The 12338-nt window shown below is 37.9% G+C and overlaps 1 protein-coding gene across 1 annotated transcript in view; it reads left to right on the forward strand.

The window, feature by feature from the left end:
- Positions 1-2479: 2479 nt before the first annotated feature.
- The window catches only part of LOC150077365 (adapter molecule Crk-like), a 265034-nt gene continuing 255175 nt past the window's right edge, over positions 2480-12338 (forward strand). The window contains exon 1 of the mRNA XM_090386693.1: positions 2480-2614. Within this exon, the coding sequence (XP_090242819.1) occupies positions 2574-2614 (41 nt within the window). The 5' untranslated portion in view covers positions 2480-2573. The remainder of the gene's footprint in view (positions 2615-12338) is intronic.

Here is a 12338-nt window from a genome sequence, read left to right on the forward strand (position 1 = left end):
AACTTCCTAGGAGAAATGATGGCGAAATGGAGTAGCACCATTACGGTCGAAAACATACAACCAGGCCAATCCCCATCAGGACAGGAATCTTTCAGGGAGATGCCCTGAGCCCACTTAACCCGCTATTCACCATGCTGAACAGTAGCAAGAACGGATATAACATCAAAGAAGGAAGGAAGGAACAACCTATACACCGTTACATGGACCAGCTGCAGCCTGATAAAGAGATCGAATCATGGCACAGGGAGAGGCCCACAAATACCTGGGGATGATGCAGGCTCAGTAGTTACAGCACAAGGAAATTAAGGCCTGACTGGCCGAAAAATACCATCAGAAGCCTGCTGAAAGCAAAGCTCAATGGACGGAACACAGTTAAAGCCATTAACACCTATGCAGTCCCAGTGCTAATATACTCCTTCGGGTAATAGACTGGAGTAACACCGAGCTGGAGGATATCATGAGAAAAACAAGGACAATGTTTATCAAGAACCACCATCACCACCCGAAATCAGCCGTGGAGAGACTTACAATTGCCAGGAAACAAGGAGGGAAGAAAATTACTTCCAGAAACACACAGCAGCAATCTACCAGGCCATAAGGAAGATAGACAAGCTGTATACCCCACTCAACCTAAGCGCGAAGTCCCCTCTCAGCCAGGAGGCACAAACGAAGCTAGAAAGTTGGTCAGAGAAGACCCTCCATTGCAGACACTACAATGATCTCCATCAAGATCACATAGATAAAATTGTTTCCAATGCATGGCTCACGAGCGGGACGCTCTTCTCGAGACTGAAGGATTCATGCTCGCCATCCAAGACCAACACGAACTGTGGAGAATACATCGCCTAGGAGCCAGGAGTGTCCGATAACACATGTCGACGATGCGATCTGGCCTCACATAAGTTTCAATACATCACCGCGTGATGCAAGGTGCTGAAACGTATGTGAGGCCAGGTCGCTAGACACGACCTGGCCTCACATAGACACGACCCGGTAGCCAGGATAATACCTCAGAAGCTAGCAAGGAATTACCAGTTGTTCGAAGAGAGTGTACTGTACTACAAGTACGAACCCCAGGCAGTACTAGAGAACCCAACCCACAAGCTCTACTGGGACAGCGTCATAGTAACGGATAGGACAATCCCGCTCAACAGACCAGACATAACCCTTGTGGACAAGAAGGAAAAGGCTACCTATCTGATTAACATAGCGTACCCAACGCTGGCAACCTGAAGAAAACCATGGGAAAAAATCAGAAAGTACACGAACCTAAGACAGGAGATCAAAGAGATGTGGCAAATGCAACAAGTAACGACCATCGCGATCATCGTGTCAACTACAGGTATGGTGCCAAAAAGCCTACATAACAGCCTAGTAGAAATAGGTCTCTCAGCAAACACCTACAATTAACTCCAGAAAGTCGCAATTATGAACACCTGTAGGATAGTTAAAGAGTTGCTAGACTAACAGTAACACCAGACATGACAACAACCACCCTGTGTACTTGGTAGTACCTTTCACGAGGTCGACGCCCTCATGAGAGAAAAATAATATAATAATAATAACAATGGAAACAGTGAAAGACTTTTCTTTTTTTCTGAAATGCAAACGCAATGTATAAAGGTAAGAAATAGTTTCAGTATGGATTCCATTAAAGGCATTCTACTTGTGCAATGTAATTTCAAAGAACTTTTATGCTCTGATTTCTATGCTTATTTAAAAAGTAATTCAGCTTTATGAAAGAAGATTTCTTCACAAAAATATCAATAAGCACGAAGTTTAAGTGACTTCTTGAACCTATTTGTTTGATATTATTCTTATTATTAGCTATATGATTCAAGGAAACCTGAGGCTGCACCATCCAAAAAAAAAAAAAAAAAAAAAATCTGAATTACCCTGTGTGTGAGAGAGGTAGAATGGAATCGCCAAGAAAGAGAAGAATGATGACATCCAGCTCAGCACCCTGGGTGTGCCAAGCCCATACTTATCAGATGTGAGCACCTGGGGTTATATAAAAATAAACTTAGTTTTCATTTATTTATGAAATTAATGTTTTCTCTCGTTTTGCTACTTTAGTCATTAAAATGACCTTTGTTCTCCTTTTCTATTTCGCATAGTTATAAAATGAAACCTCAGCTGGTACTTGGTACAGTGGGTTATGATTTGGTGTACAGGGGGATTGGGAGCGGAAGGACTTTAAAACTTCAGGATAATTCAAAATAACACGTTTCGTGACTTTTTCCTTATTCATTGTATATCAGTCTTATCAACGAACGACAGATTTGGAAATAAAAAAACACAATATTTAGTGTGCGATATTATTTCGTAAACAAATAAATATGTTTTTTTTTTTTTTTTTTTGTAAGTGAAATTTAAGTTTGTTTGAGCGAACTAGCTGTGGAGTGACAATCAATATTCACCTCTTTCAACTCCGTAACATGTGCTAGTCTTGGAAGACTCTTTCCGTACTCGTCTGGCTATCAGCCAGAACAGAAGGCGTTGGCCGCCCGAGACATCATCCGTCTCGGAGGCCTGGCATCTCTGACCGGTTGGCATTTCTCTACGCGGTGACAATGGCTGCACCAGCGAGTTTTGATCCCTATGATAAAAACAGGTTTGTATACGAAGCGTGTTATATTCACGGCCTTTACATTTTACAGTAGAAATTAATTAATTATATATATATATATATCATAGAATTTAATATATATATATATATATTATTATTTTTTTTTATGTATATCATAATCACTGAAAAGCAGTGGAGATAATTATGGTTTCCTAATTTCAGGCATACCTGCTTCCTGAGCCGGTTGTTTAGCACTTCAATGATTTTAGTCCTAGGCAATTTTATCGTCTCGAATTTTGTTACTCTACACTGTTTATGGTTACTATGGCCAGTTTTGCGGGTGCGTTTATGCTGTTAATATATTTTTAAAATTGTATTTTTAGGTTAAAATAGTGTGTCAAGTTATTTTGTGTGTTTTACTTTCTCATTTTCGAGAGCTGAACTATTTTGTCATTTCCATTCATTTTTACATTCCATCATTTTGCTGTTCCGTTTCGTCTATCATTACAAATAAAGGCATGGTAAAATTAACTGAATAACATTGCCTCTGTGTGTAGAAGTTACTCTAACCACATTTCGCGTGCTGTTTGATTTAGGTTTGACCGAAGCTTGTTTATTTGCTGGTACTGTAATTTTTAATTTGTGCTGATTAATGCATTATTTCTCACTCTTTAGTAGTAAGGATGCGTTATTATTGTTGACTAAATAATTGGTAAGCAGAACTGAAATATTAAATGGAATAAAATGGTTTTGTTTCAGTATTAATTCTGAGAAACTTAACTAGTATCACAAAATAAAAACACTTGTGTATTTTATTCTCTCATCGTTTCTTTCATATCTAATTGCACAAGTGGAAACCTAATTGAATATAGGTTTTATTCAAAATAATTTACAATAGCCCTTGCATTTCTTTCATTTTCTATATTTTATAAGCAGTATCTGCCATATTATCCTCCGTCATGTGCATACGTTTCATATTTAATGCAATGCAGCATTAAAAAAGAAAAGTGGAGTTGTTTTAAATTAAAACAGTTCCACTGTTTTAATAATCATACAATATTTATATAATGTATAAAAGTCAATGCAGTTATTTAAAGCCATCACATTTCAGTTCTCTTTAAAAGATGGGGACTGATTTGCATTTTGCTGATCTTAATTTAATCTGTGAAGCATTTTCTAACTTGACAAAATTATAGCATCATACGTACTTTTATATTTGTGAATGTGGTCTTTTGATTTTTGGGTTATTTTAAAATCTCATTACCTCTCTGATACATTTATATCGCTTTGATAGATTAAGGGTTTCAGTTTTTGTTTCTTGAGTCAGAATTAATATATAAGTGAAGTCATGGCTTAATATAGGGCAGGGGTGGCCGACAAGTCGATTGCGGCTTTAATTAATTTCGGTCGATCACATCACGACGAATTTTAAATATATATAAAAAATAGATTAGTCAAAATCTAAATGTTATTATTATTATGGGCCCCCACTGCATACGCTTATTACAAATCCCGTTAAACCACGTGACTACATTTGTTGCCGCGCAGCCGCTAGTGAAAATTCACACCGTTACGTTGTGGAGAACATAGTGAATGTGTCAAATTCTTATTTAGTACCTTATGATTTAATACCTTATGATTTAAAATGAATATCACGAAAAGAGTAAAACGAATCATTTCATCACGGGAATACTTTTTTTTGTAAAGATAAAACAAAAATGTTGTTATTTGATTTGCAATGTTTCCGTGGCTATACCCAAAAAAGGAAATTTAGAAAGTGCACTTCAGCGCACTCCATGATAAATACCAATCGGATTTTCCACCTAACAGTGACTTTAGAAAAAAATAAATTAAAAGAACTTAAATCCAGATTATTTGCACAACAAAATTTTTTATGAAACCTAATTTACTATCTAAGCAGCAACTGTAGCGTCATTTAAAGTGAGTCATCTTCTTGCAAAAAAATGCAAACTATTTTCTGATGGTCAATTCATCAAAGACTCATTTTTAGAAATAACAGATTCTCTTTTTAAAATTTTAAGAACAAAAATGAAATTAAAAGTGCTCTGCAAGATCTGCAATTATCTCAAAATACTGTGATGGGATGCATCGAAAAAATGAGTAAAAATGTGAGCGAACAGTTGCGTGCTCATATTGCTAATTGTGTGTACTTTTCTTTACAACTGGATGAATCTACAGACGTCAGTAATACAGCTCAATTGCTCATTTTCATTTGTATGGTTTTCGATGATTCTGCCACTAGAGAAGAACTGCTGGGTATGGTTTTGTTAAAACAAAGAACCAGAGGTCTTGATATATTTAAAGCATTCAAAAATTTTATTGAAAAAAATTAAATTACCACTATTTAAGCTCGTATCAATAACAACAGATGGAGCTAAAGCAATGACGGGGCATCTTAATGGATTTATCACATTGTGCCAAAAGGATGAATTCCCAGATTTCTTGAGTTACCGCTATCATCCCCCAACAAGCAGTAGCCAACAAAAGATTAAATACTAAAAGTATTATGGACATAGCTTTATAAATTGCGAAATCTATCAGAGGACAATCTCTTCAAAGGAAACATTTCAAACTGCAACTCAATGAAAATGAGCCAGATGTGAGGAGTCCGAGTAAGTTTCTACAAAGATTTTGAATTTTGCTGAATGAAATTAAAAAATTTGTTCATCAAAGGGGAGATGATTATCAGCAGCTCCAAGATATGGAGTGGTAGTAGTAGCAGTGGCATTTGATGCAAGAAAGCAAGTGTTATGAGCTTATGCAGCATCAGCCAAAAAAAAAAAAAAAAAATTACACCATTCTCTCCAAATGCCTGTCCAGTTCCTCCTTAAATTTATTCAACCTATCAACTTCCACAACGACAGATGGAAGTTTGTTCCAGCAATTAACCACCCGCTGGCTAAAGGCAAATTTCCGCACATCTAATCTACATCTGTCTTTTCTTAATTTGAATTTATGCTCCCTTAAGTTTGTAATCTGAACAAATGGAAGGATCCCATCAGAATTCAGCGTGCTCAACCCATTCAAGGCCTTATATACCTGAATCAGATCATCGCGCAGGTGCCTAGTTTCCAGCCACTGCAAATTGCAGAACTTAAGCCTCTCTTGGTAAGAGGATCCCTTCATTCTCCTCACCAATCTTGTTGCCCTTCTCTGTACACGCTCAAGTAAATCTACATCCTTCCTAAAATGAGGCCTCCAGACCTGTACGCAGTACTCAAGGCGTGTGATCTGGCTTTTTTTCAGATTTTACCAGTAAATAAAAGTGATCTGAATTTGGAATTACGGTCAGTGTCCTCGTATAACACGTGTTTGCACTACACAAATTCGATCATACATGATTTATAAATAGGGGAACAATGTCGCTTATAACACAAACGTAATTCGCTTATGCATGATTCGCCTTTGTGTTTACAAGAAATGGTAGTCGAATGTGGTGGATTCATCCCAACTGAACACAACACGGTAGGAATGAAGAGAAGATTGTGAAAATTTGTTTTTATGATTTCGTGGAAAGGGAAACACATTTAACATAACGTAAAAATCCACAGAATTCCAGCTATTGGTATTATCGCAGATGTAATTAGATCGACTTTTACTACCCATTTATAACAGACTCCACTAGCAGGAACCACCAATAAACCAGAAACTGCAAATTGTTTTTATTGTTTTATGGTAGTGACCTCCAGAAATGTGCTTTAGTAAAACATAAGCATGTAATATGTGAGATTAGTGTGTTTCCGCCTTTACTGCATTGTTTATTCAGTTTCTACATGGGCACTGCGCCGTTTATTCAGTTGCTACTTGTCCGCTGTGCGTTTATGTATATCAAGCTTACCTCATTTTTGTTCATTTTATAATTGTGCTCTATTTTCAAACAAATAAGTAAAATACTTGAAAAAAGTGTGAAAAGGAAGCGTTCTGGTGAAAATACTTCAGAGAGAAAAAGAAAAGCAGTATCGATAGAAGAAAAATATGAAATTGTGAAACCCTTTGACCAGAATGAAAGAACATGTGATATTGTGCATGCTACAGGCCAAATTCGGGAATGCTGAAAACAATTAGAAAGAATGCAGAAAAAATAAAAGCAACTTTCATAGCAGGTACAACACGAAGTGTAACAAAATCAGTTAGATCAAGACACAAAGAATTGGAAGAGATGGAACGTCTTTTATCTGTTTGGATAGAAGATCAAACAAAGAAGAGATGAGGAACAAGTTTGCTTCCGATAAAAGCAAAGGCATTGGCAATATTTGAAGACCTCAGAAATAAAGCTGAAAATCCTCAAGAAGTGCTTCCCTTTACTGCCAGTAGTGGCTGGTTTAATAATTTCAGGAAATGTCACGCTTTCCATAATGTGAAATTATCAGATGAAGCAGCAGCAAAGGCATTTCTGCCGATACTGAAAAAACTAATTGAGGAAGATGGCTATACACTGGACCAAATTTTCAACTTTGATGAAACCGGACTGTATTGGAAAAAAATGCCATCACGAACATATACAGTGAAACTTCCCTTTAACGGACAGCCATGGGGAATGAAAATCTGTCCGTTAGAGAGAAGTGTCCGCTAACAAGAAGTCTGAGGGAGAAAAAAAAAAAAAGAAAGAAAGGAAAATCGTTAAACGTTTAATGTAAAATTAAATTAAAATATATACAGATTTTGAACAATATTTTTGTAAATAATATACAATTACATACACAAGAGATAAAGAAAAATCGTTAAACGCTTAATGTAAAATAAAATTAAATTATATACAGATTTTGCACAATATTTTTGTAAATAATATACATACAATTGTGCTATGCATATTATGACTTTATCTTAAGAAAAATACATACAGTAATCACTTATTTTCTTCTGCACCTTCTTCCGGATGATAATTTTGTTTTCAACATTTGTTTGGAGTGAAGAAACCATCGAAAGTCCTTCAGTATCTTCTTCAGCGGCGAAAAACATTTTTAAATGATTGATTTGTATGAGCGCTTCTTCTATTTTCATCGGTGGTTTGTCGTTAATATGTTCTTCGACAGAATGACCTCCTTCCATTTCTTCATCCTCATGAGGAACTTCTTGAAAAATATAGATGATAATGTTGTTGATATCTAGAGCACCATCTTCTGTAGTGAGGTTCCAGTCTATATCTTTGTAGCCAGGGTCACTTGTAGCTGAAGTATCGTACATTATCAATAGATGTTGAAGTTCTTGTTCTTCTTGGTGTTCCACATTGCTGTTCACAACTTCAATTTTTGCATTTGAGAAGCCAGACTTTACAAAACAGTTCACGACAGTTTGTTTTCTAATTGCGTTTACTGAAGAGGAAATCCATTGAATCGCATCTAGGATGCTGATTTTCTTTGCAAGGTCACTTGCACGTGTTACCTCGATCATGTTTGCAATGAGATGTCTTAAAATCCGTTTTCTGTAGTGAAGTTTAAAATTTTTTATTATCCCTTGATCCAAGGGCTGACACTCTGCAGATGTGTTTGGTGGTAGAAAAACGATTTGAATGTTGGACAATTCAATGTGCGGGTGAGATGCAGCATTATCCACGAAAAGAATAATTTTTCTGTTTTGACGAATCGTGTTTTGGTTAAAGTGACTTATCCATTCGCTCATGATATCTCGTGTCATCCACGCTGTTTTATTAGACTTCCAGTCAACATTCAAAAGATTCAACTTTTATGCCCTTGAAACAACGAGGATTTTGTGGTTTTCCTATAACAAGAGGTTTTTCAAAATCTCCCAGCATATTTGTACACATTAGTACAGTCAAGCGTTCCTTAGAAATTTTTCCGCCCTGGCACTTTTCGTTTTTTAGACTCATTGTTTTTTCAGGAAGAGCTTTAAAAAACAATCCTGTTTCGTCACAGTTGTAAATATCCTTAGCTTCAAAATCACGACATAAATCTTCCAATTTGACGGTCCACTCTGTTACAACCCCAGTATCAACAGATCCACCTGCACCACTTACGGTTTTCCAAGAAATTTTATACCAAGTTTTGAACTTGTCTAGCCATCCCACTGAAGCTTTGAACTCATTTACTCCCATAGATTTCGCAACCTCCAAAGCCTTTTCCCTAATAATAGGCCCATTAATGCGAATTTTTTTAGCACGTTTGCGACAAAACTGCTCATACGTAAGATTGTCAATTTGAAGTCCAACAGTTTTCGGGAATGATTTTTGAACGTGATCATTTCAGTGTTGCCAAAATTGTTTGAGTAGTTCATTTTTTTTTCTTTAGGATGTCGTTTACCTGCATCTTCCCGATTTTGAATTTTGCAGCGAGATTGTGAACACTATTTTTTTGCCGATCATACGCATTAATGAGTTCGACTTTATCTTTTAAAGTTAAATGTTTACAAGAAGACATTGTGCACTTCACACGACACTGAACAAAACTGAAACTCAAAAGACGAAAGGCCGACCATATCCCCCCCCCCTGCACACACCGAATCCATCAGAAGTTTTAGACGTGCCTTAAAATTCTTGAAAAAGGGTTTAGAACCATGACGTAAACCTTGATAAAATTCAGAGAATCAGAAATAGAAAATAAACATACGATTGAGGCAATACGTGGAAGAAAAGTTCCCAGAAAAAGGTCAGTGAGTCCTCCCGCAGTCTGTTATGGGGAGATCAAATTAAGTGCTAATCTAAACGAAACAGTGCAGATTACCTGTCCGCGTCCGTTACAGAGAATATCCGCTAGACAGAAGCTGCAAACACGTTAAAACCAATAGAGGTGAGTTGGGGAATTTGAAAATGTCCGTTGTAGAGAGATATCCGTTAACAAGGGGTGTCCGTTAGGAGAAGTTTCACTGTATCTCAAGAGAGGAAGCACGAGCTCCAGGCTTCATGGCTGCTAAGGATAGGTTGACCGTTGTGTTAGGAGCAAATGCAAGTGGCGACTTGAAACAAAAACTGAAGCCTGTTGTTGTTTATCATGCAGCCAATCCACGAGCGTTAAAAAGGGATCGTAAGGACTACCCTAGGTGTTTATTTTAGGAACAGCAGAAGAGGGTGGATGACAGGGCAGATCTTCACTGACTTTCTACTACATGCATTAGCATTAGTAGAGGCATATGATGCAAGAAAGCAAGCTTATTCAGCATCAGCCAAAAAAAAAAAAAAAAAAACCCCACTCCCATTTCACCTCTCCGTTCATTCGAAATACCTGTCCAGTTGAGCCTTAAATTTGTTTAGGCTATCAACTTCAACAACAAGTGATGGAAGTCGGTTCCACCAACCAACCACCCGCTGGCCAAAGGCAAATTTCCGCACATCTATCCGACATCCGTCCTTCCTCAATTTGAATTTATGCCCTCTGAGGTGATTATTCTGAGCAAGATGCAGAATCCCATTGGCATTGAGCATGCTCAAACCATTCAAAACCTTATACACCTCTATCAGATCACCTGGCCGGTGCCTAGTCTCCAGACTCTGTAATTTGCAAAACTTAAGCCTTTCTTCGTAAGAGCAACCCTTTGTTCCATTCACTAATCTTGTTGCCCTTCTCTGTACCCGTTCCAGCAGCTCTACATCCTTCTTGAAATGAGGCCTCCAGACCTGTATACAGTACTCAAGATGTGGCCTAACCATTGCCTTATACAAGGGAATAATCACCTCCTTATCCCTGCTAAAAAAATTCCTGTATATCATTGACAAGACACCATGAGCTACTCTTGCAGCTCGTCTGCACTGCTCAGAGAACTTCATATCATCTGCAACCTTTGTATCATCTGCAAACTTGGACATTAAACTTGATATCCCATCATCAATATCATTCATAAACACCGAAAACAACAACGGACCCAACACTGAACCCTGAGGAACTCCACTAATAACATTAGTCCACGTTGAGCAGTGTCCATTGATTACCACTCTCTGTCTTCTGCCACTCAACCATCCCCTTATCCATAGCAGCAATGTGCCTCCAATGCCACACTGTTCCAATTTGTGCAGTAGTCTTCCATGTGCAACAGTATCAGAAGCCTTTCTAAGATCCAAATATATAATATCAAAGTTATTCCCTGCATCCAGTTCTTTTGTGACTACATCATAGTATCCAATCAAATTGGTCAGGCAAGACCTGCCCTTAACAAAACCATGCAGCGTCTGAGCTATAACTGAATTCTTGTATAGATCATCCTGCAGTGCTTCCTTAACCAGTGCCTCCATTAACTTACCTGGAACAGAAGTTAAACTAACATGTCTATAATTACTTGTGTCAGCCTTTGATCCTCCTTTGTGAATTGGGGTTACATTTGCACATCTCCAGTCTATGGGTACCTCCCCTGAGTCCAAAGAAGCTCTCATAATTATGGCTAGGGGTTTGCTTACTTCCTTTGCTGCCTCCTTTAATATAACTGGATAGATCCCATCCACCCCAGGTGCCTTTTTTATGTTTATCCTCAACAATCTCTCCTCCACTTTCCTCTCAGTTATTACAAAATCATCCAGCTCACTGCCAATGTTTACTTTACCTACATCATTCTCCTTCCTGAATAACTCCTCATGCGTGAATGTAGATGCAAAATACTCGTTTAGATTGTTAGCCACCTGAGCAGGTGGATAATTAGATTGTTAGCCACCTGAGCAAATGCAAGTGGCGACTTGAAACAAAAACTGAAGCCTGTTGTTGTTTATCATTCAGCCAATCCACGAGCGTTAAAAAGGGATCGTAAGGACTACCCTGGGTGTTTATTTTAGGAACAGCAGAAGAGGGTGGATGACAGGGCAGATCTTCACTGACTTTCTACTACATGTGTTTGAGGATGTGTTTCGGAGCTACTGCAAGAAGAAAAATTTGGATTTTAAGATTTTAATTATTTTGGACAATGCACCAAGTCTCCCTCCAGCCTTTGCTGAATTGTCACCAAACATCAAAATCCTGTTTTTACCACCTAACACAACATCTCATATCCAGCCACTTGACCAAGGATTAACTGCTTGGTCAAGTGGCTTGCTGCTTTTAAGCACTATTACACAAGATGCACATTTAAGATGCTGATAGCAGAAACAGAGGGTGAAAATGCACCAACAGTTAAAAGACTTCTGGAAGCAATTCAACATCAAGAATGCAATTTACATAATTGTGGAGGCTTGGAACAAAGTGACAAAAGAATGATTACATGGTGTTTGGTGGCCTCTATTACCAGATTTTATTTGTGATTTTAAAGGCTTTAATCCTGTAAACCTCCTAAATTAAAAGCACATTGTGTTGCCCTTGCAAAGCAGGTTGGCTTTGAGGAAGATGATTTAGAAGAGTTGCTTCAGTCTCATGAAGAACTTTCAACTGAAGAACTGCAACAACTTGTTGCTGGAAGGCAGGTGGAAGATGACAAAGTTGAATGCCTGAACGCCACCATAAAACCGCTTTTTACTTCAGAGTTATCTTCAGTTTTAAATTCATTTGAGAAAAGTATGCAATGGCTAGAAGATAACAATTATAATGCAGAAAGAAGCAGAAGAGCACTTCATACAATTTGATCTGCTTTGGAGCCATATAAGCAGCTGCTTTGTGAAAGAAGGAAGAGGTGCCTCCTTAGTCAGGTGGGCAGGAGCAGCAGTGCATAGCACACGCTTCTTGATAGACCGGGGTTCGAGCCCATGACTACCAAATACGGAGGATGCGGAAAGGTCAGGGAATGACCACCGCATATCCCGGAGCAATATGGTCTTAGTTGCTAATGCTCCTAAAAACCAAACAACAACAAAGAAGGAAGATTGCGAAACAACAGGAACTAA

The sequence above is a fragment of the Mastigoproctus giganteus genome, chromosome 12 (genome assembly GCF_048544385.1).
Source record: "Mastigoproctus giganteus isolate SK-2022 chromosome 12, ASM4854438v1, whole genome shotgun sequence".
NCBI classification, from domain to species: Eukaryota; Metazoa; Arthropoda; class Arachnida; order Uropygi; family Thelyphonidae; genus Mastigoproctus; species Mastigoproctus giganteus.